Source organism: Struthio camelus, chromosome 19 (genome assembly GCF_040807025.1).
Source record: "Struthio camelus isolate bStrCam1 chromosome 19, bStrCam1.hap1, whole genome shotgun sequence".
Taxonomy (NCBI): domain Eukaryota; kingdom Metazoa; phylum Chordata; class Aves; order Struthioniformes; family Struthionidae; genus Struthio; species Struthio camelus.
In genome coordinates, this window is record NC_090960.1 from 5954349 (window position 1) to 5979973 (window position 25625).

Below are 25625 nucleotides of genomic sequence, written 5' to 3' on the forward strand. Positions count from 1 at the left end.
TGTTTTTCACAGAGATTTTTTTTCTCAAACTCTCCGAGTACGCGTCCCTGGCCTTGAGGACCCTACCTCTTGTTTGAAACACTCTTGGAGTCACCTACACAATTCTTTATTTAGGGCTGGTGTATTTAGCTGCATGATTTCTCTGGAGGGAAAGGCTGTCATGTTCACATCATGTGCTTGACTAAGTCTTTTCTCCATGCTCTGCTATTAAAAGACTACAGGATGTTAGCTGCTGCTAGTTAATTGCTTTCACCGTTGAGAGATGTCATAAGATTAAAGCTAAAAATAGCTAACCAAAGAAAGTCCAGGCTGACAAGGTGGAGGCTTGCCCGCTCTGCGACGTGGGCACTTTCAGCCTGTGTCCTGTTCCTGTAAGGTTAAGCAGGTTGCTTAGCTTGGGCCGGGGATGGTGGTTCAATACCTAGAGACTGTTTGCTATCATGCTTTTACTAATTAAAAAATTTTGCTTTGCGTTTTCATCTTTTGTCTGACTAAATTCACTAAACATGCTCTGAAACACTTGTCTTTCTGAAAAAGGGCTCTACATAAGGCATCTGAAATGCTCCCTGCTGGCTCCTGGGGAGCCTCGGGATGCTTTCACGCAGGAATTGGTGCAGTGCTGTGGGGGCAGGTGGGTCCCGGTGGTGGCACAAGCAGGAGCGCAGCCACTCAACACAGGTGAGCGCAAGGAGAAGGGCCTTAAAGCATCTGTGCCACGTGCAATCTGAATTGATGTAGTATTTCAGTCTTATAGACCCAGCCCCTAAGGAAAGCAGTGGTTTCTTTGAGAGAGAGCTTGTTGAGTTCCTGTTTGGGTGATGTGTTGGCTGGCAGAGCTGACATCTTGTTACTGAGCCGAGCGTCCTGTTGGACAGTTGGCTTTCATGCCAGATAGCCTCTTTTGTATGTCGTGAGCCTGACTGCAAGCATGAAGGGTGGCCGGACACTTGCTCCTTTGGCAGAACTGGGGCACTTGTTGCTGAGGATAAACTGAGGAAATCAAAATCCTCTTGCAAAAGGCCAGCAACGAAGCCCCCACCAGTTTTATAATGCGAGTTACATCACAGTCTCTAATGAGGCCAGCGTGCTCTCGGAAGGCTGTTGTCAAGTGTCTTTGGTGCTTAGCTGCATGAGCCTGGCTGGCAGTGGATTTGTGCTCCCAAATCCTTTCAGTGCCTTTGAAAACCTCCCTTGGTTTGTGCATGTGCAAAGAGCTGTTAGTAGAGCCCTCCTGTGGCTTTAGTACCAGCGGAAGCGTTGGCGCTTCCTAGCACCTCGTGTTCAGTCCCAGGAGTGCCGCGGAGGTTTGGGTGGGCTGGCAGTGACCTGCGAGGGTATTGTAGATGCCGACCTCCTTGCAACGTCCTTGATGTCAGCTGCATTACCACAGTCCACTCGTGGTCCACCAAGCCTTGCCTCTGACAGGAGGCTCCAACCAGACTCCAGGAAGCTTGGCTGGAGGGCTTATCACTGTGCTGAAACACAGAAAGCAAACCCACAGCACCTAGTGAACTTGGGAAAGCCAGGGTATCCTTGGCTTCAGGCTCGCCATCGGTTATATGGCACGAGCTGTAGTCGCGTGGTACATGTGAAGGACTAGACGTTGTTGCTTTGGGAGCTCGGCCGTTCTCAGAGTAAAACCTGCACGCTTGGAAAGCTAATTTGCGTCTCCATATGTAAGTGTTTGACCTAAAGAAAATGGGCTTTGTCTTGGAGCTGATGCTGGTGCTGAGCAGCTTAAAAATCACTGAAAATGAAGCTTGAAGGGACTCTGAGATAATTTTAGCCCATCCTCCGCCCGCAGGCAGGGCCATCTCTGCTTGTCCTGCTAAATGTGCTCGTCCAACCTGTTCTAAAAGGCCTCTAACCATGGAGGTTTCACAGTCTTCCCAGGCAGTTTATTTCAGTGTTTCACTCTCTGCCCTCTCAGACTTTTTCTCTGCTATCTAAGCTAAATTTTCTGTGCTGTAACCCCTTGTCCTATCTATAGTGGGCACAATGAGCATCCTCCTTTTCTCCTTACAGTTCAGTTTTATGTGTTTGAAGACCATCACTTCTTCCCTTGCTATTTTCTCCCCTAAATCTAAACAAACTCAGTTCCTTCAATCTTTCTTTGCAGGTCATATTTTCCAGACCTCGCATTGTCTCCAGCAGTCCTCCTCCTCCAGCTCCTCCTGAGAGAAACCACCAACCGGGGGTGTGAGGGAGAGAGGGTGCTGTGCTGGCCCCTGCCCTTGTCAGGGGGTAGCACTGGCCTCGGGGGCAACCCAATATCACTGCTCCTCAGAGACACTGCTATTTGTGGGGGATTACACACCGTTCATGATTCAGGGGAAGAGAAGCCCCCCGTGGATAGATCCAGATGGTCCCTAATCAGTGAGGAAGCCCGAACCCCACTGTGGTCCTCAGACCTCGAGGTTTTGGCTCTTTTGTCACAAGGATGTCAGCCTGTCACCAGTATGTAACTATCTACTGCTAATTTTAGCTACTTAGAGATGGATAAGTTACCTTTTAAATTTCTGTCCCACCCATGGCTGCGCTGGGCAGTGGTCCTGACCATGCCGAATTTATCGAGGAGCGTGCACACATGGAAATCGCACCCAGACAGTAGTCGTGCTGGGGCACGATGCTGCGCAGGGAACCCCCGGGCTCACGGCCTGCTGCAGCTGAGCTGGAATACGGACGGTCAAACGCAGGACGCCAAGGGATGTGGTGAGAGATGCAGAAGTCAGCAAAAACTTGAATGCAAATTATATTATGTTGGTGACTGGGAGACTGAACCTTCATGAATTGATCCTCTGATCTGGCAGATTCTGTGTTTTTCCTACAGGTATTTGTGCTAAAAGGTTTGCGTTATTTCACCTGTCTTGTCTTCAAGATTTTTTGCAACAAATTGAGTACCTAAAAGTAAGCTGTGCAATGACACCCACCTTGGGCTAGGGGCCGGGGAGGCCCCTGCTCCGTGCCGCCCCCTGCCTGCTCTGCCCTACAGCTATTGCATCCTGCCACATCCATGGCAAAAAGCATTAAAGATTCCCCCTTCCAGAAGCTATGGTAGAGGCTTGGCTAATGGCTTGGATTTATTTTCTGCAGGTCCTGTTTGTCATCCATGGTGTTCCTTCAGCCAAGCTGCTGCCGAAGTCCTCGCGGACCGTGCCTGTGCCGGCAGCGGGACCGGGCTCCTTTGCGTCGGCGATCTCTGCTTATCTCGGCGTTTGTGTGGTTTGGAAATGGTTCAGTGCAAGTTATCTGATGTGCTTTTTTGGTGTGTGGGGTTTTTTTTTTTTTTTTTTTTTTCTTCAAATGCTGCTGGTTTTCCTTTTCCTTGGGCTCGGGCCCTTGAGCTCATGTCCCAGGCTGGTCTGACGCTGCGGGGCTTGAGCTTTGGCCCAGCTGTTAATGGGGAGACCCCTTCCTACGGCACATCCCTCCTCCCCACCTTTCCTGAAGGAGAAATGTGTGTGCATGCATATATTATATATATATATATTTATGCACACGTAGATACGCACACACACATATTAAAAAAAAAAAAAAGCATGTTTGGTACAAGAACCTAGTTAGAAGTCAACATTGTCAGCAAAACAGCATCTACCACCCCAGCAGTGTAGGCTGCCCTTCAGGTAGGGGCAAGGAGCCCCGGCGGGTGCCCTGGCCCCGGCGCCAGGACCTTGCCGCGGCGTCCCCGACCGCCCCGTGAGCTGGTGCGGGGGCTGGTGCTCAATGGGCTTTTGTTGCCTTGCTCGAGCAGGAGCTGCGCTTGCTGGTTGTGTCAGGGGAAAGAGGGGGGGGTCTCGATGGAGAAATGATGAATGTTATGTACTTTTTTTTCCCCTTTTTCTTTCTTGCATTGGGTGCGTTGCAGCCTCCAGCGTAGCCCTCCGGCAGAACGGGAGCAGCTTCAAACGCCGGCCGCCTTTCGGGTAAGTCGTGATCACCGCAACCTCAGCGAAGCGCCGGGGTTTCACCGGTGTCAGAGCACGGCACGAGACGACGCACGTGTGAGCGAGCGCCGTGAGGCTGGCCGGGGCCGAGATGCCGTCCCGGGAGGGCTCAGGGTGAGAGGGGCCGGGGGCAGGATGGGTGCCGGGCGCCGCTGGTACAGGCGGGCTCAGCAGAGCAGCTGCCGCCCGTCGCTGCGGCTTGGCATCAGGTACGTTATTATTGCTTTCTCGCACGTTGTTATTACTTTCTCGGGCGTTATGTCGCTGCCTGACAGGGCTCTGCGGCCGGCCAGGGCCGGCGAGCGCCGCGGGGCTGCTGGCGGTGTTCGCTTGGCCTCCGCACAACCCGCCAAGCTGGAAAGCGCCAGCTGCAGAGGCAAGACAAAGCTGTGAAAGGGCTTCCTGGCCGCGCAGCGCCTGCGAGCGGGGACGGGCGCTGGTGCCCCCCCACCCCACCCCATCCTGTGCTGGCACCGGCCAGATGAGGCCTCGCAAGCTCAGCGCAGGTGAGCGGAAAGGCCTGCACAGCGGTGCGGAAGCCGCGACCCGAAGCGCGGCTCGCGTGTGACCCCTTGTGTCGGACATGGCGGGAGGGAGCGGGGCGGCAGCGTGTCGCAGCCCGCGCTGGCGCTGCTCGCTGCGGGGGGGTGACGCCGGGGGGGCCCGCGGGGGCCAGGCAGCAGCAGGGGCGTGCAGGGGGTGGCGGGGGCAGCCGGGGGTCTCCAGCCTGGCAGGGAAGCCTGTGCGGGGGCACCAGGTGTGCGGCCAGCGGGGCGCCAGCCCTCCGTGCGGCCCCTGAGCCACACGTAGCCTGTATTCTTGCAGCCTGTATTCTTGCAGCCTGTATTCTTGCAGCCTGTATTCTTGCAGCCTGTGTTGCCACCTGTATTCTTGCTGCCTGTATTTATTACAGCTTGTGTTGCCACCTGTATCACTGCCTGTGCTACTTCCTGTGTTGCCACCTGTATTCTTGCTGCCTGTATTACAGCTTGTGTTGCCACCTGTATCACTGCCTGTGCTACTTCCTGTGTTATTACCTGTATTATATCAGCCTGTTGTTGGCTGTATTACTTCCTGTGTTGCCGCCTGTGCTGCGGCGCAGCGCTGGCCCCTCGGGGCCATAAGGGCCGGGGGCTGGGAAGCAGCCCGTGCCCCCTGCCCCCTCGCGCCCCGCAGCGGCCACCACCGTAGGCGTAAAACTGTATCTGTATGCGGACCTATAAAAAGTGTGTGCAGATTGGTGTAGCTACATGCCTAGCTGTATATGTCTGCACACACCGATGCACTCGGTACAGAGGTACCAGGATCTACTCGAGTGTATGGCTATAAAATGAAATAAGCATATAATATACATGGCATGTTCTTAAAATACTGCTACATCTGTGATATTTTAATATATAATGCTTTAACTTTTATGTATGAAGATTATATATTTTAATGAATATGCATTTCTGAATATTAACTAACTATTTTATATAATAATTTATATATGATAAAATAGACAAGACTATCAAAATGCATGTATCAGGTGTTACCTTGCATATAAATTATTGTAAAAATATAATAATGGTTGTATAGTACAATAAAAATGGTAAATGTGGTTTCTATTTAAGAACATATAACAAATACTATGTGGGTGTACTCTTTCTAATGAGTTTATATCTTGTTTTGCCTAAAATATATATAAAGTAATTGTTACATATAGGTATGCAGTGAATGTCACACATGTGCATGTGTGCGCACATGTATGTACAAATGGGTTTTATATGCAGATTGCACTCATATGGAAATGCTATGTGTAAGCATATAGAGTGTATGTATTTGTGTATATTTTATCTGTATAATATAGGTTATATAAAATTATAAACATGGCTATATGTATATGAAGTGTGTGCATATACTCACTATATGTATGTACACACTGCTATACTCCATATATGGTGAATGTACACAGTATGCTCTAAACTACACTAAGCATCTGCTATATACCTTATCTTCTTAAAACACAGCTAAAGGGGCACAAGCAGCAGAGAGGTGTTGCTGTGCTTAACAGCGAGGTGCCTGCTGTGAGCACCCCACACACGGAACCAGCCCCCTGTGCCTGTGCCTGTGCCCCGTGCCCATTACAACAGGTCTGTGTGTGTGTGTGTGTGTGTGTGTGTGTGTGTGTGTCTGCATGTCTGCTATACACCAAATACATTCTGTGCTGTATAGAAAGAAAAAACACCCCCCCCACCCTGCCTTTTTACATATCCGTATATTATATAGAGAGAATGCTTAAAAAAAAAAATCAAATAATGCTACTATTGATGCTCTAGGAGAATATTAGACAGAGAGACACCCACACACACTCTCTCTGGCTCTCAACAAAATGGTATCCAAAGTTATACACACTATATATTATGCATACATGTAACATTGAAAAGCATGTGTTTCTTTAAGATTGTATTTTTTAATATATATTGAGCAAACTATAAAAAAATGAAAAAAGGAGTGGACTGATGTATATTTAAATGGAAATACAGCTTCATCTACACCATTTTAATGAGGCTATAGTAAATACTATGAGTCTGCACACAACAGCTTTATAATGTACACTGTTACAGTGTCTAAAATGTATAGGTGTCAGAGTTCACAGCTGTGTGTTGCCCTTAGTCATTCTTTTCATATATACAATGCATATTATGTTACATTATTTTAATCATCTAAAAATGAGTCAAATAATAGTTTATTAAAAGGAAAAGTGCAGCTGCCTGTGCTGCAGGTAGATGTGTGTCCCCTAGTTGGCCCACGGGTACCCTCCCGGGGGCTCCTTCCGCCTGCCACCCCCCCACAGGACCCCTGGCCCAGCACCCTGAGCCCCTGGACACCCAGCAAGCACACCAGTGAGAGAAGAAAAATTTAAAAGTTTAATAAACATTAAGAATAACAGACCAAAAAAAAAAAAGAGGGGGGGGGGAAAAGAAGATTTGGGCTGAACAGCATACAAGATGCAATCCATTTCTTGTCATACATTTAATTTGCTCTTAGTTATTAAACTTGTATTTAAACAGATGCTGTCTTGTGGTGTTGCCAGAAATACAATGGTTGATCACTTGTAAGTTTTAATACACATAATTTTTTGTCACATTAAAAAAAAAAAAAAAACAATGAAAATAAACTGCACAGCTCTAGTGTAAATTACATGCAAAAAAAAAAAATCGTTTTTAAAGCAATAATTGGGGCTTTTACAAACCCACAAAGGCAAGCTATTCAACTATTTGGCAGGGAGGGGAATCCTTTGGTGGAACTTAACTCAGCCACCGTGCAGCGCTATGTAATGTTTGTACACTCGTGCACAGGCACAGCCAGCTAAGTTAAGCTTAACGCCAAGCTCAGACGCCATCCTTTCATTTTGAATTTCTTGCTTTTGTGGATTCAAGTCAGAAATGTAATCCCATGGTGCTGGGTTAGTGATGCTCGCACCACACCAAAAAAAAAAAAAAAAAAAAAAAAAAGGCAAATCCCCACCGCTTCTGCTGCACCCTTTCCCAAGCAGATGCCCAAGGTGCTAGGATTCACAAAAGTCTCCAAGTCTTTCTTTTTTTTCAAGAGGGCTTTTCTTTAAAAAAAAAAAAAAAAAATCACTTTTAGGTTTCAGCAAAAAAAAAAAAAAGCATTTTACCAATGCTTATGATTTAATCGAGCTCAGCAAATTATTTAGCATCACTACTAATTATTCTGCAAATATATATTTTTTTCTATTTTTTTTAAAATTAAAATTATAATGTGAGAGACCTACAAGCTCCTTTATGAGCAACAAAGCCATCAGAGGTCTGATGAGCCCAGCTAAACTGTCCTTACGAACTGCAAAACAAATGTACTTTTTTCACTGTTAGTCTGGGGAGTCAGCCTCGCTGCAGAACTACCTGTTAGTCCATGTGTATATCTCATCCTTTTATTTTTATTTTTATTTTTTTAAAGGTGAGCTTTTCAAGCGCACTCAGGCACCTAACCCTCACAGTAAAAGGTGCATGTCTAAATAAGTCCTGCACCCTGGATTAATGTACCCCTGCCGCCTGCCTTACACTGCCCACCACCTTCCACCCCGTCCCTGCCCAAAAGAAAGAAAATAATCCGCTTTGCCCTCCCCCCCTGAGTTGCCTTTTAGGTTTTACTGACTGTTTTGTGGTCACAACGCAACCCATGAATGGGTCTAGCTCTTTACACGACAGCTCATTTCACACCCACAAGTTCTGCCGTTGAAGTGTCACCCCAGGAATAACCACAGCGCTGGCGCTGGCAATGCTGTGCTATGTTGCTGCTGAAAGTGTATCCACGGTAGTGGCGGGCTGCCTGCCCCCTGCCACTGGCAAAAAACCTACGCCAAAGGAAAAAGAAAAAAAAAAAAGTTTCTTTCATGGTGGATCTACTGACTTGTATCAAACACGCTCAGTCTCATCTCTCTACTCTTGCATCCACTGGCTTATACTGACCTTCAGAAAAATAACTTACTACACTTTAAACTTTGCTGCAGCACATGGAAATTCAGTTTACTGAATAAATGGTCCACAGGCAAGTACTGCACGTTACGGGACACGGACAAGCTGGGTCCTTTTGAGGAAAAAATATTGGGGGGAAAAAAAAAAATGCCATTGATGCAAGGATACGCTTAATGCTGAACAAAACGTTGAGTCCTCTGTAACAATCATCTCCTGAAGCATGAATAACGATTTAATGGAATGAACAACCTGTTTTTTGAAAATAATGCCAAAACACTCAAAAAACCGTGAGCAAGACATGTAGCACCATATTTTCCTCACATGTTAATAAATGTATGCAATACATACATACAACTGTATAAATGAACAGAGCGATTAATTAACATAAAAAATTCAGCTGGAAACAAATTCTAGCAGCAGCAGCAGATTAGAAATTAATGCGAGTTTTTTGTACTATATAGTATTTTTCTGCCTTTGCAAAATGTTGTATTGTCCAATCAAGAGTTGATTAAAATCTGTGTTGTGGAAAATAATAAAGTCTCTTTTTTTCTAGTAATACGGAACCCCCTGGAAAGCCATATTACTTCCATAAAAATTTAATTTAAAGCACAAAACATACCGATGTGCCAGTGGTAGGCTTAAAATATTAAAGATGATGATTTAAAAAAAAAAAAAAACCCTAAGCATTTCCTTTCTGTACAATATTGGAGAATATATATCTATCTTTGCTATATATTTTAAACATGGAATAGCTTTTTCTTTTTGCTATATATAATATATGTCTTTCAAAATACATTGTCAGTATTTGTACTTGAAAAATACTGTACAAAACAAACATACTATAATTATTCTGTATAAACTTTATACATTTTATAATATCTATTCTTTTGGTCTATAGTAAACACTTAGATTGATTGGATTAACCACAGTATATGACAACACCATCCCCTTCTGAAATACACCAGTGTCTCTTACATTCATTTTTCAGAAGTCCACTTTATATTAGAACATACATGTTCAAAAGTAAATAGAGAGATTAAAATATAATAAAGTTCAGAACCATCAGTTCATGTCACACTCAAAACAACAATCACTAGGAAAGATGGGCTTCGCAAACCAGTGACTTTTTCTAACTGAATAAAAGTGATTTTTAAACAGCAAGATATAATCCACAGAAACTATATTACAAAACGTGGGAAAAAAAACCAACTGAATTTAGGTATTTATTTAATTTTTAATCACAAAAGGGAACTTGAAGAAAGGCAAAACTAACTGAAAACAAAAAAAAAAAAAGCCCCTCTGATTTCAACATCGGATCTGATTTGATACTATTAATTTTTTTCTTGTTTCAACTAATTATCCTGCTTCTTATACATGCGCTCCCTGCAGCAGGGATACAATTAGCATGCTCACATTAATGTGTCTTTTATGTCTTAATTTTTTTGTTAACGACATTAAAACTCCTGTTGGGTAGGGAAACCATCCTACGTCCACTAGGAACACCCGGGCAGCATGCGCGCTAGCGTACAATAGGATTATTGCTTCAGGTACAGACAGTGCAAAATACACACTCTGTGGTCTATCAATAGTACTCCTAGCTATCTGGGGTCTGTGGAAAGGAAAGGAACCTTAATAGCTATAGATAAGCCATTATGGGATCTATAATGAGTATAGCTAACTCAGTCTAACAGCACTTTAAATCTGAAGACAATTATCACCAAAACTTAAAATACAACAAAAGCAATCTATAAATTAATATTTCTGCAGTGTAGTACTAAATTATTATTTGTGCACTTTATTAGCATGTTAACTTTTCTGATTAGACATACTTAAACAATAGCTTGTTACTCTCGAAAAACTGAGATCTACTTTTTTTCTTTTTTCTTTTTTTTTTTCCTTTTTTTATAATTTATACTGGGATCTTTCCAAGTAAATCAGGAGGATGGAGCTGGTTACAATAACATAAAAACCGTAGTCTGAAGCAGCTCTGAAAAAATATAATAAAAAGCTTACTATGGCGGTTCTCAACAGTCCAGGTAAAAATGTGGCACCCTCTGAAGAGGGCTTCATAAAAATGGGAAGTGCTGAGACGCGTGCGTACGCACAGACACACACACGCACACACATACACACAAGCACACAGATACAGACACGTGTGCACACATACGCAGGTACACGCATACGCAAACAAAAAAAATAAAGTAAGTCAGTTTTGTTTCTGCTTCTGGTAAAGTGCTGAAGACAGAAAGGTTGGTTTGGGTGTGGTGCTATCAAACAGGAAACACATTGTCCATCTATTCAAATGCCAACCTGCAACAACAAAAAAAAAAAAAAAGAAAAAAGAAAAAGACCCACTTCCCCCCCTTGAATTTACAGGGGGCCGTGTCGAGCTTCGTACTTTGCAAGGACGTTCTTGCATTTGCCCAGCTCTTTCCGTAAGTCGGCCACCTCTTGGCGGAGAGCCGAGTTCTCCTTCTCCAGAAACGAGGCGCGGATGGCGATCTGGTTCTCCTTCAGGCGGCGGGCATCCCTCGATCGCTTAGCAGCCATGTTGTTCTTTCTGCGCCTTGCCCAGTATTTGTCATCCTGCTCATTAAACACAGAAAGAAACAAACAAAGTATTAGATTTCAGTAAACTGAGCGGTGGTCACCAGGATCTACTCTTAACCACAACCTCTGGATTGGCGGTCACTTCACACCGCATATTTTGCTGGCCATGGCCTATTTCGCTTGCATGGCCCACTGAACCCTGACAAAGCCAGCTACGGCTCAGACAAAAGTTATAGATTTACATGACATAAGCCATCCAGTGAGCACAGAGGCCTGCCCATATTCCTGTCCAAATAACCTCATCACCCTATTGCCTGAACTCCTCCAAGGAAAAACGAAGCCATACCCCAGCAGTACACTTCAGCTCACATCTACCCTGACCTAGTTAGCACAGCCGCCTTCGCTTGCGATGACTCGTTGGCGGCTGGTCGCTGGGGTAGCACTAATTCGCTATACTGTTTCTTTACTTCTTGTGTATGTCCCTGCACATCTTCCTTGCCAGCCTGGTTCATTCTGTTTGTTATTATTACCCATTTCCTCTATTTTTCCTCTTTCTTTCTCTAGCCAAAGCTCTTTTGCTACAAAGCGCAAAGGACCTTTGCTTTGCGCTCTGGAATAGCAAGTCATTGGAAGAGGATTTCTTGGCACTACTTTACAACCACGAAGAAAAAAGTATCTGCCAGAAAAAGGTCCATCTTGCCCCTAAAGTTTCTTAAGTTAACACATTCCCAAAGCGTTATCCCTAAAGACTTGCTGCTGGGAGCTCACCTAAGCTATATTTGTGCATCAAAGGCTGCAAGTCACTATATGCGTTCACCTGATTTTTCTAGTTTCCAAATAAAATGGCCTTCAGCAAAACGGCAGCTTCAATGCTGCTTTGATCTAAGCTAAACTGAGTTAAGTTCTAGCACGAGCAACTGAGTGAGTAGAAACTGGGCAGAATCCCTTAAAAAAAGTATAATTCAGCCCTCTGCAGAACGGATGATACAGCCGTTCAACCCCACTCAAACTGCCTGGTCAAGTCATATAGGTCAAAACTCCCCTCCCAGAGTCATCCAGTCTATTTTTATTTCCTTGCATTTGTTTATGCTCTGAGTGCAGCTCTCTTGTTTCAGCAAGAGTGTGCTGTAGCAATGCACCATTTCCACTGTGAGATCAGGCAGACATCTGCTCCTAGCTTGCACCGAACAGACAAATACTGTAACCACTCATCTGTTATTCAGCACAAAGCATGGCAGGCCTAATACTGCTGCTCTGCACCTTCTGCCACTCCTTGCACAATGCAAAAGAAGAGCAAAACGACTGCTGGAAGTATTCTACACCTGTTTTGCATTAGTTTAGCTTAACAAGATGTGCAGCAATGATGATTTGGATCCAGTGTATCGCTAAATTGCCTTTTACCTGTACTTAGACGGGACCCCCAAAAAAATCCTCTTGAAAACAAGCATGCAGCAAAATGCTATGACCCAAATCTTGTTTATAATTTCCCATCTCATTCCACTCCATAAAAATCAGCTTTACACAATTTATTAGTGTGCCATCTAGGCTTCATCCATCTTTATTTTAACAAATTGCTATGGCAAATCCCTTAATCCAGGCCTGAAAGAGGTAAGGCTGGCATTTCAGAATCACATGCAACCCAGAGACGATTGACTGGTCTAATCTGCTTACCCTCCCCCAGAACTCAACAGCCACTCCACATGCCAGGACAGAAGCAGCACTTGGGTCAAGCACTTTTAAAAGAGTCAAGGGCAACTGATGTGATTATCTCAGAGAAATGAGGGACCCCGAACTTCTAATTCAGTCTTGGACTGAAAACTTACAGACTCCACAGTTGCCTACAAGACACTGACATGTGCCACCTCTGATATGAAGTAGTCCAAGGGCATCTTTGGCAAAAGTTTGCTCTGACATATAAGGATACCTAGGAGATATCACAAGACAACAAATGGCATTAACTAGAGTGGGCCCATTGGAGTGGGCAACTCCACGTTTCCTTACACCTGTGTAGCTGTTTCTATATTGAACACCTTTCTTTAGGCAGACCTATTAGTACACGGCAATATCAGTGGAGCATCACTTGTAGTAAAATTTGCCTGCGACAGTAATGACGTGGTGCACGTGAATCTTCCTGAACGAAGGCTGAGCATACTAGAGACAAAGGAACAGCAGCACATCACCTGAACACCACTGGAATTCTGATTTCTGTGCTTTTAATTTGCATGACGTTATCCTTAGGGACAAATACAGCAAATAGCATCAACGTATTTTCCCAATACTATCAATTTGGTGTAAACACATGGAATCCTAGTCTCTTTGGGTACAGAGCCAAAGATTCCCACTGACTCCAACAGGCTTTCAGTCTGTGCCTTGGGGGGCAGAAGCAACAGCAGAATGAAATTATGCACTGACAACCAAAAAAAATCCTCTTGGAAATCACATACTAGGAATAGAATTTTGCAGATAATGGCAATTTTCACAGTTATCTGATATACTAAATCAGCTGATCAATTTGTTCTGCTCTCTTCTGAGAATTTCTCTGCTGTTCACATCTCAGCAGCAGCGAAAGACAGGGGAGGGTGCTCTTTCCTTTTAGATACTGTATTATTGCATACTGTTTTAAATACTAGCTTGGAATACACCTTTTTGGCAGTGTGTTTTCAGTGCTTCCTTTGTAGATGTCTGTTTTCTGACATACAATCCTCTCTGCAGATACTCTACCAGACAGAACTGCCCAGCTTCAATTAGAGGCTGTAACCCTATTTCCAGTCTTCCAGGGGGCTACTTGCAGGCCTTTTTCAAAGGCTTTTTTAAACAGTGAATTTAATTTGTATGTGTTAGTCTTAGGACCTTCACATCTTTCCACCCTGTGACCAAGGAAAAATCAGGCCTCCACTGTGCTTTAGTATCACTGCTGATGTCTTGGCTTTCTCACAGCAAATTTCCAAATGCTTGCTGCTAGTCAAAGAAATTAATACTGTGACTACTTACCTACAGACACAGTTCCTAAACAACAGTACACAGGGCCCATTAACACAGCTTTAGAAAGAACACATTATGGAGCTAAACCACTGAATAATTAGAATAATTTTATTCTGTTTTCCTACAATTAGTTTAGCCTCTTTTACCTGGATTAGTAATGTTTAAAGCAGTATTTTCCTCGGTTATTAAAAACAGAGCTAAAGAAATTTCCAGACAAGACAGAGTATACTTCATTCTGTCCTTATCAGGGATCTGCCCGGACTACACCCTCTAAGAGATGGATTCTTCCTAGAAGAATTTACAATCTATGCCGATGAGACAGACGGGGGTGGAGGAAAAGGAAACATGATCAGACTGTTTCATAAGTGAGAAATATAGGACAAAGTAAGCTTGTGACCTAGGTCATGCAGGAAGTTTCTGGCATACAGAGGAAATGAATATTGATCTCATGAATTTCAGCTGTTGTCTGTCTCAAAAGGACACCTGTCCCCCAGTTTAACTTGAAGCTGTTCTAGTTTCATTCTGCATTAAGTCACATTTAGTTTGGTAGATTTACATGAGAAAAGGGATTCAGGCTCCAAACCTATATTTCAGAAAATGACTGTGACAGAGTCGGTGTAGGAACAACCTCGTCACCAGTTCCAATTTACCTTCAGGTCATCTGGAATGAAGACTTTGCGAGCTTTCTTAATCATCGGTTGTGGTTTCAGCTCTTCCTCAGAGAATTTGCGCTTACGAGGGTCAAACATCTCCTGGCCAGGAATACTGGAAAGAGCAAGATCTGCAGGGTCAGGTTCGTAGCCAACGGGAACTTGGATAGTCTCAGGATCAATAGGACTCGGTGTGTTTCGGTTTGTTGGCAAGATCTGACCTACAGAAATAAAATATGAATTACAGCTATGTTAGAACACAAAAGGTAACTAACGTCACTGAATATGGTTTTAGAGGCTCTCTAAATACTTTACAAGCAATAATTCATTAAGCTTCCACGTAAACTCTGGTAGCTACTTTGATTAAATATTAGAATGTGCGTTTTGTGTTATGCATATTCAGGTCCAGACGTGCTCATGCCATTATATTCAGAACAGACTCCTACTTCTGGTTGCTCATTTCAGATGTTCAGCTTAGGATCGCTGAATCCAACACTGAGTTCTGCTAGAGTGCGGGCAGAGGAAATACCACTCCGACCTGTGGCACTTTGTTAAGATCACATAATCAGGAACAAATCATAAGTACTATCATTTAGCTCTGATTTATCCATGACACTGTAATCCTTCCCAGATTTCTCATAAACAGATTTCTTCATGTATGTCTTCAAGGGTACCTTTAGTACAGGATTAAACAGTGTCTAATATTTGCAAAAGGAGAATATTTGATGTAAACGTACTGTCAAGCTTTGCTGAAATGCTCTACTTAGGAGGATGCTAAATGCTTTCTATGAAATCCCACTGGTTACGTTCTAAAAGGCATTGAAAGAAACAAGTAACATGACAGGCTACAAAGACTACTTAAAGATACTCTGCAAAAATGAAAGGACACACATATATGCCACATTGCTCTTCTATGGTATATGAAAGCTACTTAAAAGAAGCCTATCACCAGAAAAGACCTGTTTGCCCCCCACTTTTCTTTTTTAATCTTAGATATATCTTTCAAGATCCCAGTTTCATAGCATCAATGCAGGCACCATTCCCACTAAAAACCAAATTTAAAATCCCAGCCAAAGATTCCAAAAATAGGATCCTAAAGTCAGCTGCCTAAACATGGACTATCCCCAGGGGCAGAATTTTTAAAAGTTTTCACATGCCTTAGAAGTAAAAGTATCGCAGACTTCAGAAGAAGGAGTTGTAATTGAAGTTTATAATTTTGGCTATTAGCTAATTCACTATGACTTAGGGATATGCTGGCTTTCATAATAACTTCACAAAACATCCTGCGACTGCATAATATTTCCTTATTTGTGTCTGTATCTGTAATATTTATGGTGTAATCTTTAAATGCTATTTCTAATTCCAAATCAAGGTCAGTGTTAACAATGTAGTTTTTATTTTAATCTAACAGATAGCAGCAACAATATTGGAACCGCGCAGAAAATGCGCTGGGGAATTGCGCCGCACAAACCAGGGCTTACTACCAGAAAGCTCGTCTTTGTAACACCTATTTTAAAATAGCACTGATAAAATCAGCTTCCAGGAAAGGCTAGAGGGCCTGGGAGAAGAAAAAAGGAGGATCAAAGTTATTTGATTAAAATACATATAAATCTATACGAGAGAGACAGAGAGAAGGGAAAGATTTCGGTTTACCCTCATTGTACCAACAGCAGAGCGTTTCCTCTTCTGCCTCAGGATGTGGCACGCTGCTGCCAAGACCTTGGTGCTGAAAACTAGACATTTCCTGTTGTGCTTCATTAATAAAATCAGAAATAACAGCCTGCTCAATTCCCAGCTGAAGCAGTGGCGGTAATGCAGCAGCGGAGCCCTCTCCCCAGGGCCGGCCATGAGAGGGCGCGCCGGGCCCGGCCGCCAAGGGCCACCGGCCGGCTGGCTCCCCTTCGCCGGCCACGGATGAACGGCTTTTCCTTCTCCTCGTAACAGGGAAAATTCAAGTCAGATGTGCACCAGCACAACAATTTAAAAGGAAAAGGCTAAGGGAAAGCACACAGAGAGAGAGAGAGAGAGAGAGAGACTTTCATTTTTTGTGTGTGTAAAGTTTTCACAAGAAAGCTTTTCAGCTATCCCTGGAGATAACTTTGATTAAATTGTGTGTTTAAAATGTTTTCGTATCTTTAAAGGTAGGAGGGGGGAAAAAAACACACACATCGGCTATTGACTGTTTTAAAGCCAGCCCAAGAGGCTCAATAAACCGAGGCATTTTTGTAGCCTTGCTTTAAATGGATGGCTAATCTCATTTCAAATATAGGGGCTGGCAGAAACAGGCTTATTTAAAGGATTAAATGCAGGAAAGCTTCCTTTGAAGTTAGCACACTTGTATCAGAGCAGCCGGACATTTTCTAACGCAGAAAAATACACAGACATACAGATGCCCATATCTTGCAAATTCGGTCATACAGCTAAAAGTGAAACAAGACCCTAGCTCTGAATACTTGTATAGTATCCTGGTGAGCCTGCCGGTTGTTTCTAAAAGGCAAGTGGATTGTGAATCCTGCCCCTGCTTTCTAATTGCCCTAAGCAAAGAAGCATGTATTTAAATATTGCTGAACTTCCAGATACATAGTATCCGTTCACATGTTAGCATTTATCTAGAAGGTACTCTCTTATACAATTATATAAGCTCTGTAATCTTTGGCCTGAAGAAATTTTACACTATCTCTAATGAAGAAAAGCGCTAAAGTGCTCCTTTTAAACATGGGAAATTGAGGTATTACAGCTTGCCCAGTGCAACAGCAAAAAGCCCCAGACATTTCAGAGTAATAAATTTACTCCCAGGGCTTTCAGTTCTTCCTCATTTCTGAAACAACTCTCTCCCAGACAAAGTAGGCCTTCTGTGTGCTTAACATGAAATGTAATTTTAAGGCAATAAAGTAAAGAAAGATGCATCTCCAAGGTGACCTGTTAAAAGAACCTACGCTAGCCAAGATCCTGCCTTCTCTCCATGGGGAAATGGCACTTTCCCTGGTCTAGAAGCTCTCAGTGCTGAGGCCTGGTCCTACAGCAAACATCAGATGGCCCACGTGCCAACGCAAAGCTCATTTAAGGGCTAATGCTCTTCTCTCATGCAAAGTCTGAAAAAAAATATACACACTGCTAAAGATAATCAGCTAGGAGTCTACAGATTATTGTGCTGTAAAATTTTCATACACTCACAGCACATGGACACCCCTAAGTAGCTGTCTATCTGGGTTGACTCTCCACTCAGTTATACTGGTGGTCAATGATCAGGAACTCCACTGAGAACAACAGAGTTAATAAGGGTATTTAAAACCACGGGGAGAAAAAACAGTATTTCCTTGTCCAGTGTTTCACATTAGGCAACTGCTGGCACTTTATATCTTTTTATTTATTCTATCAAGTTTTGCCAACAATATAAGCCAGGAACCTGTCTTCATTAGTTTACTGGCTAATGGCCACAACATCTATGTGGTGCTGGAACTGGTTGTAACCTAACACGACAGCGTGGGCTGCGGTGGAGTTGGCGCAGCTCTTACTGCAGAAGTACAGTATGTGGCCTCACGTTACACTGCTCTCCAACCTCCTCTCCCCCCTATGAGCATGGTACTTTAGCTGCGCATCCTTCTGCCAAATTTGTTCAGGGCGTTATTTTTATGCACTAAATTCCTCGCAATCAGAGGTAGGTCAAATAAGAACAGCGATCTGAATGTCATGTGCCTCGCAGCCGACTAATCCCCACATCAGCAAGCTTCACAGCTGTCACAACATCCAGAGAAAGAGCTGGTCAGCAGGGACTGCAAGGTACAAGCAAGCAGCCAAGGAGGAAGCCTACAGTGCCAGTCGCCAAGGCCAGGTGAACACAAAGCCTCTCATTGCCCAGCATCAGGGGCCAGATTCTTTTGTTGCCGTCTTGGTATTATTTAAACACTCTGTACTCACAAGAGCAGCCAAATTTTCACAGAAGTGAAGTGGCTGGACTGTTTAATGTGCTTAACTTTGTTCTCAGTGGGGGCTGACGATTGCCAAGTGCTTTGGAAAGAACTTAGCCCCTCTGTTTAAGTTGCTTAAATGAGAGCACTTGAGCATTGAGCTCTTCTGGAAATCCAGCTGCAGAACTCTATTACGGTGGAAGCAAGTGGGAACAATGGTTAATGGAAACTTCCCCTCATACCACCCTAGTGATGCGTCTCAGCCATGGCCCGGAGAGACCACAACTATGTCAACACTGGCCTTTTGCCTGGAGACTTTCCCATTTGTAGAGCTCCACCAAAGCAACACTGAATATGCCAGGATAGTCAGAGCTCCAGGTGTCTCCTGGCAAAGAAACCAGCAGGTTTCAACAACTCCAATAGCTACGGCAGCCCCAACATCTTGCCTTCATGAATGTTCTTGGTGTTGTTCTGGCAGAAGCTAGCAATAGCAGAAAATTTTCCAGAAAGAAGGACTTGAAAGAAATCTGGCTGTTCTAATCCTTTCAGCCCTTCTCCTCCCAGCAGTGACTGCCAGTGAAGAAGTCAAATGTAATGGCTATATTTTCAGTGTGGTTCCTTATTTACAGAGTAATGGACTCAGGCCATCCACTCGTGTCATCTAGGTCACTGAACAGCTGGTAAAAAAACAGCAACTTTCAACTGCTAGCAATGTAAATTAAAACTCACAAGTATAGCAGTATTTTTACATACCTACATCAGTAAAACACAGATCAGGTATTGCGAGGTCTCAGCCATGGTATCCTAGCTCTTAATTTCCCCCTCTTTAAACATCCTACCTACCAGCTGTGCCCAGGAGAGTTAGGAGGGAAATAACCTCTTCAACTGTACCACTACTTCACAGGCTTTTTATTTGCATTGCAAGAGATCCCCAATGAGGTATGTGGAACTCAATTTTGAATCATTCAACTCCCATAAAAACATGCCTGACTTTCAGAAAATCTCCCTTCTCACAAGCCTTCCACACTTTTCATCAGCTCAACAGCTGGCTGGAAACCAGTGACTGAGAAAAAGAAAAGAATAGGAGGTAGAAATGTTCTAACCAAAATATACATATTTTTTATCGTTCTATTTTTTATACATATGTTGGAGGGAAAGAAAAGAGCAGTTTATTAGCAACCCAGAGATAAAGTATGTGTTTGACTACAATTTTTCTTCATGCAAACTACAGGCACTTTGGGTATGTCAGCTATACTATATAGTACGTCAGTTAAATTGACACATGATCCGCACCCAGAGATGCTCTAGAGAACCCTACTGCTCTGTCGATATGTTTTCCAAATCTTCTTTCCTTTTGGCAGTTGGCCAGCTATTTGGGATAGTTCTCTTACTCCAAATCACAGACTGTCCCAGACTAATCTGTGATCTATTTTTACATTAACTCTTTCAGCCTCAAGGCAAAGTATCTCAAAGGCACAGCACAAGCCAGTGTGCAGGAATCGAGACAGGCAAAAATCTCCAAAGGTCGAGAAGTAAAAGCAAGAGCTAGGAGCCAGAATTTATCTAAGTACACTATCTTGTCAGTTTGCAATTCCTGAGTTACAATAGAAATTACACTTTATCTTCATATCTAATTTTCTTCCTATTAGGATGTCAGTGTCCTCTTGAAATCAAAATATTTACATGGATATTGAGACTATCATCCACACTAGCACTAAAGCAAATGCCAATGCCCCACTGTACGATCTTCCAGCCCTCACATGGCAGGACAAAGCCAAACACTCTGCCTGGGGTGAAGATACATACTTCACCCTAGGGTGTATTTATGTAAGCAATTATTAGAGGGGCTTTAATTTTCCTCTGAAGCAAGAGGAGATTAGTGTATTTTGACCATTATTTCAGTCCAGCTAGGCCATTCCTATATTTCTTACCTTATGCAAACTGGATTCTGCCATTTGCAGAATACAGCGTGACTGTGAACATTTTCTGAGGAAAGAAATAAGATCTTGAGAGTCCAGTGCAACCAAAACAGATTAATTGCTCCTAAAACACACTAAAAGGCTGGCACATAGAAATGCTTTTAAAACATGTATTTTTAAAAGAGATCATCATTGTTTACAAATCTTATGCATTTAATTATAAAAGAATTGCCATTTCCCCTCTCAGCATTGTGTGCCTCCCGCTCTGGGCCTCTACAATATTATTACAGGCAGGACTGGTAGTCTTATTAAGATTGTCTGACACTTCCCATTAGAGGATGCTGTCTTCACTTCCTTAGACCTTTGCCAAATATCAACCATTCTGTTTGGATTTGTAGGCGCCAATTCATGTTTCTGCCAAAATGGTTCCACAGTTTCCCGAAAAAGGCTCAGCAAAAATACTTTCTTTTGAACCTGTTAAAAATTTCTGGCAAGCTTTTCAGTGAAATGTGCTAGTGGCCTATGCACTGGAAAAGAGGGCAGCTCCTGGATCAGACATGCATTTCCATTTTACTTGCCTTCTTAAAATCTCTCTACTGTGTGTATGCTAGGGCTGGGTCAGAAAGAGGCAATCTGAGTAAGTGAATAGGACTGAAAACTGAGAAGGGTGAAGGAGGTAGGGAGGGCAAGGATACTGGGAGCCAAAGAGGAGAGGGGGAAGAACCTGGAAAAAGGCAGCTGCTGCAGCAAAGGTTGGGATGAACACATTAACTAAGAGAGACCATCCCTGAAGGGAACAGGGCAGGAGTCTGTACCCGATGGTACACACATAGCCAGATTCCTGAATCCCACAGATCCTCTGCTATCAGCAAACAGTGAAGAGCACTGGCAAAGTGCCCTGTCCCCCTTCAACTTAGAGAAAGAATAAGTTGTCATCCTCTGCTTGTAACTCAGTCCAAGTGGTAGGGCTCTGGGGGATGCTGTCAGGTCCGTTCCTGCTCACTTCCAACATGCATGTCATAGGAGCGGCACACGAGAAAATCCAGGTTGTCTTTTCAATTTGCTTTTAAAAACAAATTGAGGAAATTACACAAGAGTTTTTAAAAAATACAGTTATGGTTGCAAGGATCTTTACTCTTTTGATCACATACTGTTTTCTCCATAGATGCTTTCCTCATTCCGAATTCACTCATTGTTCCCATTTTGATTTATCCAAATGGACCCCACACATTATTTGCACAAATGATTCTGACCTCCTCTAGAGACAGAATTAGTAACTTTTCGTGAGTTCCCTCAAGCACTCAAGACTATTGCATCTGAGTGCAGATTTTTCCCGCAAGACTCCCATGAAAGAAGGGACAGCATTATTTCCTCTTTGCAGGTGAAGAAGAGAAGTACAGAGATTTTAAACCAGAAGTATCCAGCCTCTCAGGTTATTTAACATTACACGACACTACCTGTATTGGGGCTCTGAGGGCCCCCCTGGGTATCAAATTGGGCTCCTTATAAATGGGAAGCAAGTCAACAGTGTGAAAGTTGACTTGCTCAGAATTGTATTGAAACTTCACCGCAAAGCAAGTAATAAAATCTAGTCTCTCTGGGCAAAATCCTTCAGTATTTACTGCCAGATTCTCCCTTCTCCTCCTGCAGCTCCCTTCGTCCTCTGACCTCTGCAGTAAATGAGGTCAAGATCCTACAGACAACTGCTCCACTCCCGAAACAGCCCTGATTCATCCCAGAGCAGGTCTGTTCTCTGCATTCAAAAAGGGAAAAGGGAAAAAGAGGAGGGCATGTAATTAAAGACTGTATCAAAAAGCAGACAAAGGGGGGTACACTCTCTGAAACCGCACACGTGGCCTTAGTTCTAGCATTTGTAGGCTTTTAAGGGCTTGACTTTTCAACGTCTGGATTTGGTTAGCATAATGTGTGTTTAATACACTATGCCCACTGTGCCAGTAACATTCTGCCCTCCAAAAGCAAAAAAACGGATAAATGTGAGGAACCAATTTAACTTAGTGACAAGCTGTTGGGAGCAAAGACCACGTAAAATTTATGTCTTCTGGACTTAAGACTCTACCCTTGTGTGAGCTCCATACTCTGAAAACCTTACCCTGTCTTCAACCTGTGTAAAGGCAGTACTTAGTTCAATGGGGCTTGTAGCTGCTCTTGCAGTAGCTAATAAAAGACTTTCTAGAAGCAATCAGGAAATCAAACATTTCTCCTCTCCCAAACGAGTCCCTGATAACCAAACTGCAAGATGCCTGGAAGTAGTTGTTCCAGTTCTGAATGCTTCCCCTTGCATAAGCATTACACACAGAAAGCTAGGGTTTTATTCTGTTGCAGGGATACGGCACAGGGATTCCCCTTGTCTTTCAAATTCCTGAAAGGTAGGAAGCAGCCAGTCGTCTTAAACGCCTTTCTGATTTTTCTGTAGGGTGCTGCTTTACTTACAAAGATAGGCCAAGATGACATTCAGTGGGGACAGGGCCTGAAGAGAAGTTATAGGGAAAAATGTTCATACAGGTATTTCATTTTGATTTACACTTGGTTTAGAAACACATTTCACTTGAGGCTGTTGGATATTCGCTGGTGGACCAGAACTTCGTGATATCCTTTGGCCTATCTGTGTAGGTTTCTTTAACTGGCAATTCATATATAGTAAGGGTCTTCAGAAAGTACAATTCTTCTTTCTTTTCTTAAAAGAAAGGTCCCAGAGAAGCCTTTTGAACAATCATAAATTGTTAACCTGCTTCAAGGAGTCAAAAAGGTTCATTTTTTCTTTCCTTTGACAGTTACATACCCAGCCTTAATAAACCAACCCTCAAACAATACCCTTTAGCTGAGCCCTTGCTTTAGGTAGCAACCTCATACGGCATCCACAAATATCCCCTCACATGGGGTACCACTTCCAAAACAAAGGCAGCGCTTGTCCTCAAGTCTCATTCATGCCTGTGCCATTGGGCTCTGCAAGACTCCAGACCAAGTTCCTCTCACATTGTTCTATTTATTTGTCTAACGAACATCCAGGACAGCACGCTCTCGGGCAGTAAACAGGTCTTGCAAAGCCATCGTGTAATCCTGAGAGCATATGCTACCCATGACTCATGTATCTATTACCCAGTTCTGGTACCCAAGCCCATCTCACTGGGTGTGTTGTCAAAACACAGCACAGTGAGATTTCAAATGGCGTGGAAAAGCCACGTGAAACAGGTACATGTCCTCTAACTCCCAATCAGTGGCTAATGGCAATTCTGAAAGAGAGACAACAGACACCAGCAGCTGCTCTCTGAATACGTCCCTGAAGAAAACGGGGTCACTGGGCAGAGTTACAGAATCTTGCAAATCTAGCCTTCTCTTTCCGTCTGTGCTGTACACACCGCACAGCTGAACTACCTGTTGCACTAGCTTTTGTTTCACACTTTTTTCACTAAAACAAAGTATACTTGTTCTGTGACAAAACTAAATACTGATACTTTACAGAGGGTGATTTGTACAAAATGATCACATTTTAAGAAGTAGAGATGCCAGAATGAGGACACGAAGTTCCCATAATCTTCCAAGTGAGACTTAGTATATTTTTTTTCTCTCTGACTTAACTTAGGACCCTTGTACATGTTTAGAAAAAAAAAAAAAAAAAAACAACAGCAAAACCCTAAAACTTGTATTTGGCGTGTTATAGCCCAGTAACTACAGAGGCCAAATTTGCTATTATTTACTAGTTTTATGCTCAGTAAGCAAAGAAAAAGAAAGTACAAGTGTGTGGAGCCTTATCTTTTTCTTTCTCTATTGATATATTTATCTTAATCTAAAAGTATACAAATGCATCAATCACAGCGTAGTCTGAAAAATGGGTCAGAGAAGGGAAGGAACACATAACTGAGGCTTAGGGAAAATTCCATGAGAACAGGCTGTTCCATACAGAAATTACCAGTGGGCCCATAACTACTTATTTACAGCTGCTGTATAATACAGGTTTTCATGGCATGTCAGATACAGACAAAAATAGGTAGCTTCAAAAAGCAAATCTGATTAAGAGAAAAGATGACACTCAACACCAGGCAAGACACTGTCTCATAAATTCACTTCTAAATGTAAGAGAGTCATTTAGCACCAGAAAATGGTGAAGAGCTACCATGCCGAGGAGCTGCAGAAGCCAAACTAAAGCCTGAAAAGATTTTCACACCTAAGAATTGCAGTCCCATTTTAATAGAAAGATGAATAGTAAAGCAAGCAAAAATTCTCGGGGAAAAAATGTCCAATAAGAGAAATACGCACCAAAATCTTTATATTTTTATCTTTAAAAAAAAAGAAGTAGCAATGAAAGAGATGGAGATGGAATATTTCTTGAAGAAGTCCTTGAATCCTAATAGTTATTTTCCTTATTATGACCTCCTCTGAAACCTGTCCATAGCCCTGAACTGAGACCCTGAGTGCACTGAGTATGCATGTTCTGAATATAACAGATATGGATAACCTGTGAAGATTCTGAAAAATGTCAAAACTGAAATGAAAATGTCCCAAGACACAAAAGTCAAACCTCCTTCCATGTACTGGGCAATGCATTTATTGCGAGGTCTTCTGGAGGCATCTCTGGAGAAAAAAATCAGTGAAACAGAACCTGACTGCTGTTTGAGATTGCCATTTCTTTCAACGTCTTTTCCCCCAATTCACAAGAGATTTTAACATTTATTATCACACACAACTTGGCCCTCCATTGCCCATCAGAGATAAAAAATAATTAAATAGTTTGAGGTTAATCTTGAGGCCAAAGCAAACCGGGATTTTGCCTTATCAATTCACTTCTTACGGGAGCTTTTAAACATACATGTCTGCATCTTATAACTATACATAAACATACAAGACTGTTCACTGAAAATTATCATTAAGAAAAGTGTAAGCCAATGGCAGCCTTATTCACAGTAATGGTATTTTTAATACAGTACTTTTCTCCCAGTAACCATAGCTACAAATTTCAAAATTAGTTGCCAGTTCAGATGTACCAAATAACTTTCAAACAATGTCTTGGCACTGAAACATTTCTTTAACAGACACCCTTCTACCCCCTTCAAATACAGTAAATTTCATACAATTCTCTGCCCACCAGCGAACAAAGCCCTTTGTGTGCCGTGCAGTACTCTGTACTTCTCCGCAGCCACAACAACAAGCTCAACACCATTCTCATTAAAAACAA

At 43.0% G+C, this 25625-nt stretch overlaps 1 protein-coding gene across 3 annotated transcripts in view; it reads right to left on the reverse strand.

The window, feature by feature from the left end:
- Positions 1-7879: 7879 nt before the first annotated feature.
- Positions 7880-25625, reverse strand: part of HLF (HLF transcription factor, PAR bZIP family member) — a 36962-nt gene continuing 19216 nt past the window's right edge. The window contains exons 3-5 of one of the 3 annotated variants that reach the window (XM_068913993.1): positions 14608-14828; positions 10824-11011; positions 7880-8304 (exon numbers count right to left, since the gene is read on the reverse strand). In XM_068913993.1, the coding sequence (XP_068770094.1) occupies positions 8160-8304; positions 10824-11011; positions 14608-14828 (554 nt within the window). In that variant the 3' untranslated portion in view covers positions 7880-8159. Of the gene's footprint in view, positions 8305-8743; positions 11015-14607; positions 14829-25625 lie in introns of those variants that run through there. The other 2 variants (XM_068913992.1, XM_068913991.1) reach the window with 2 other exon arrangements.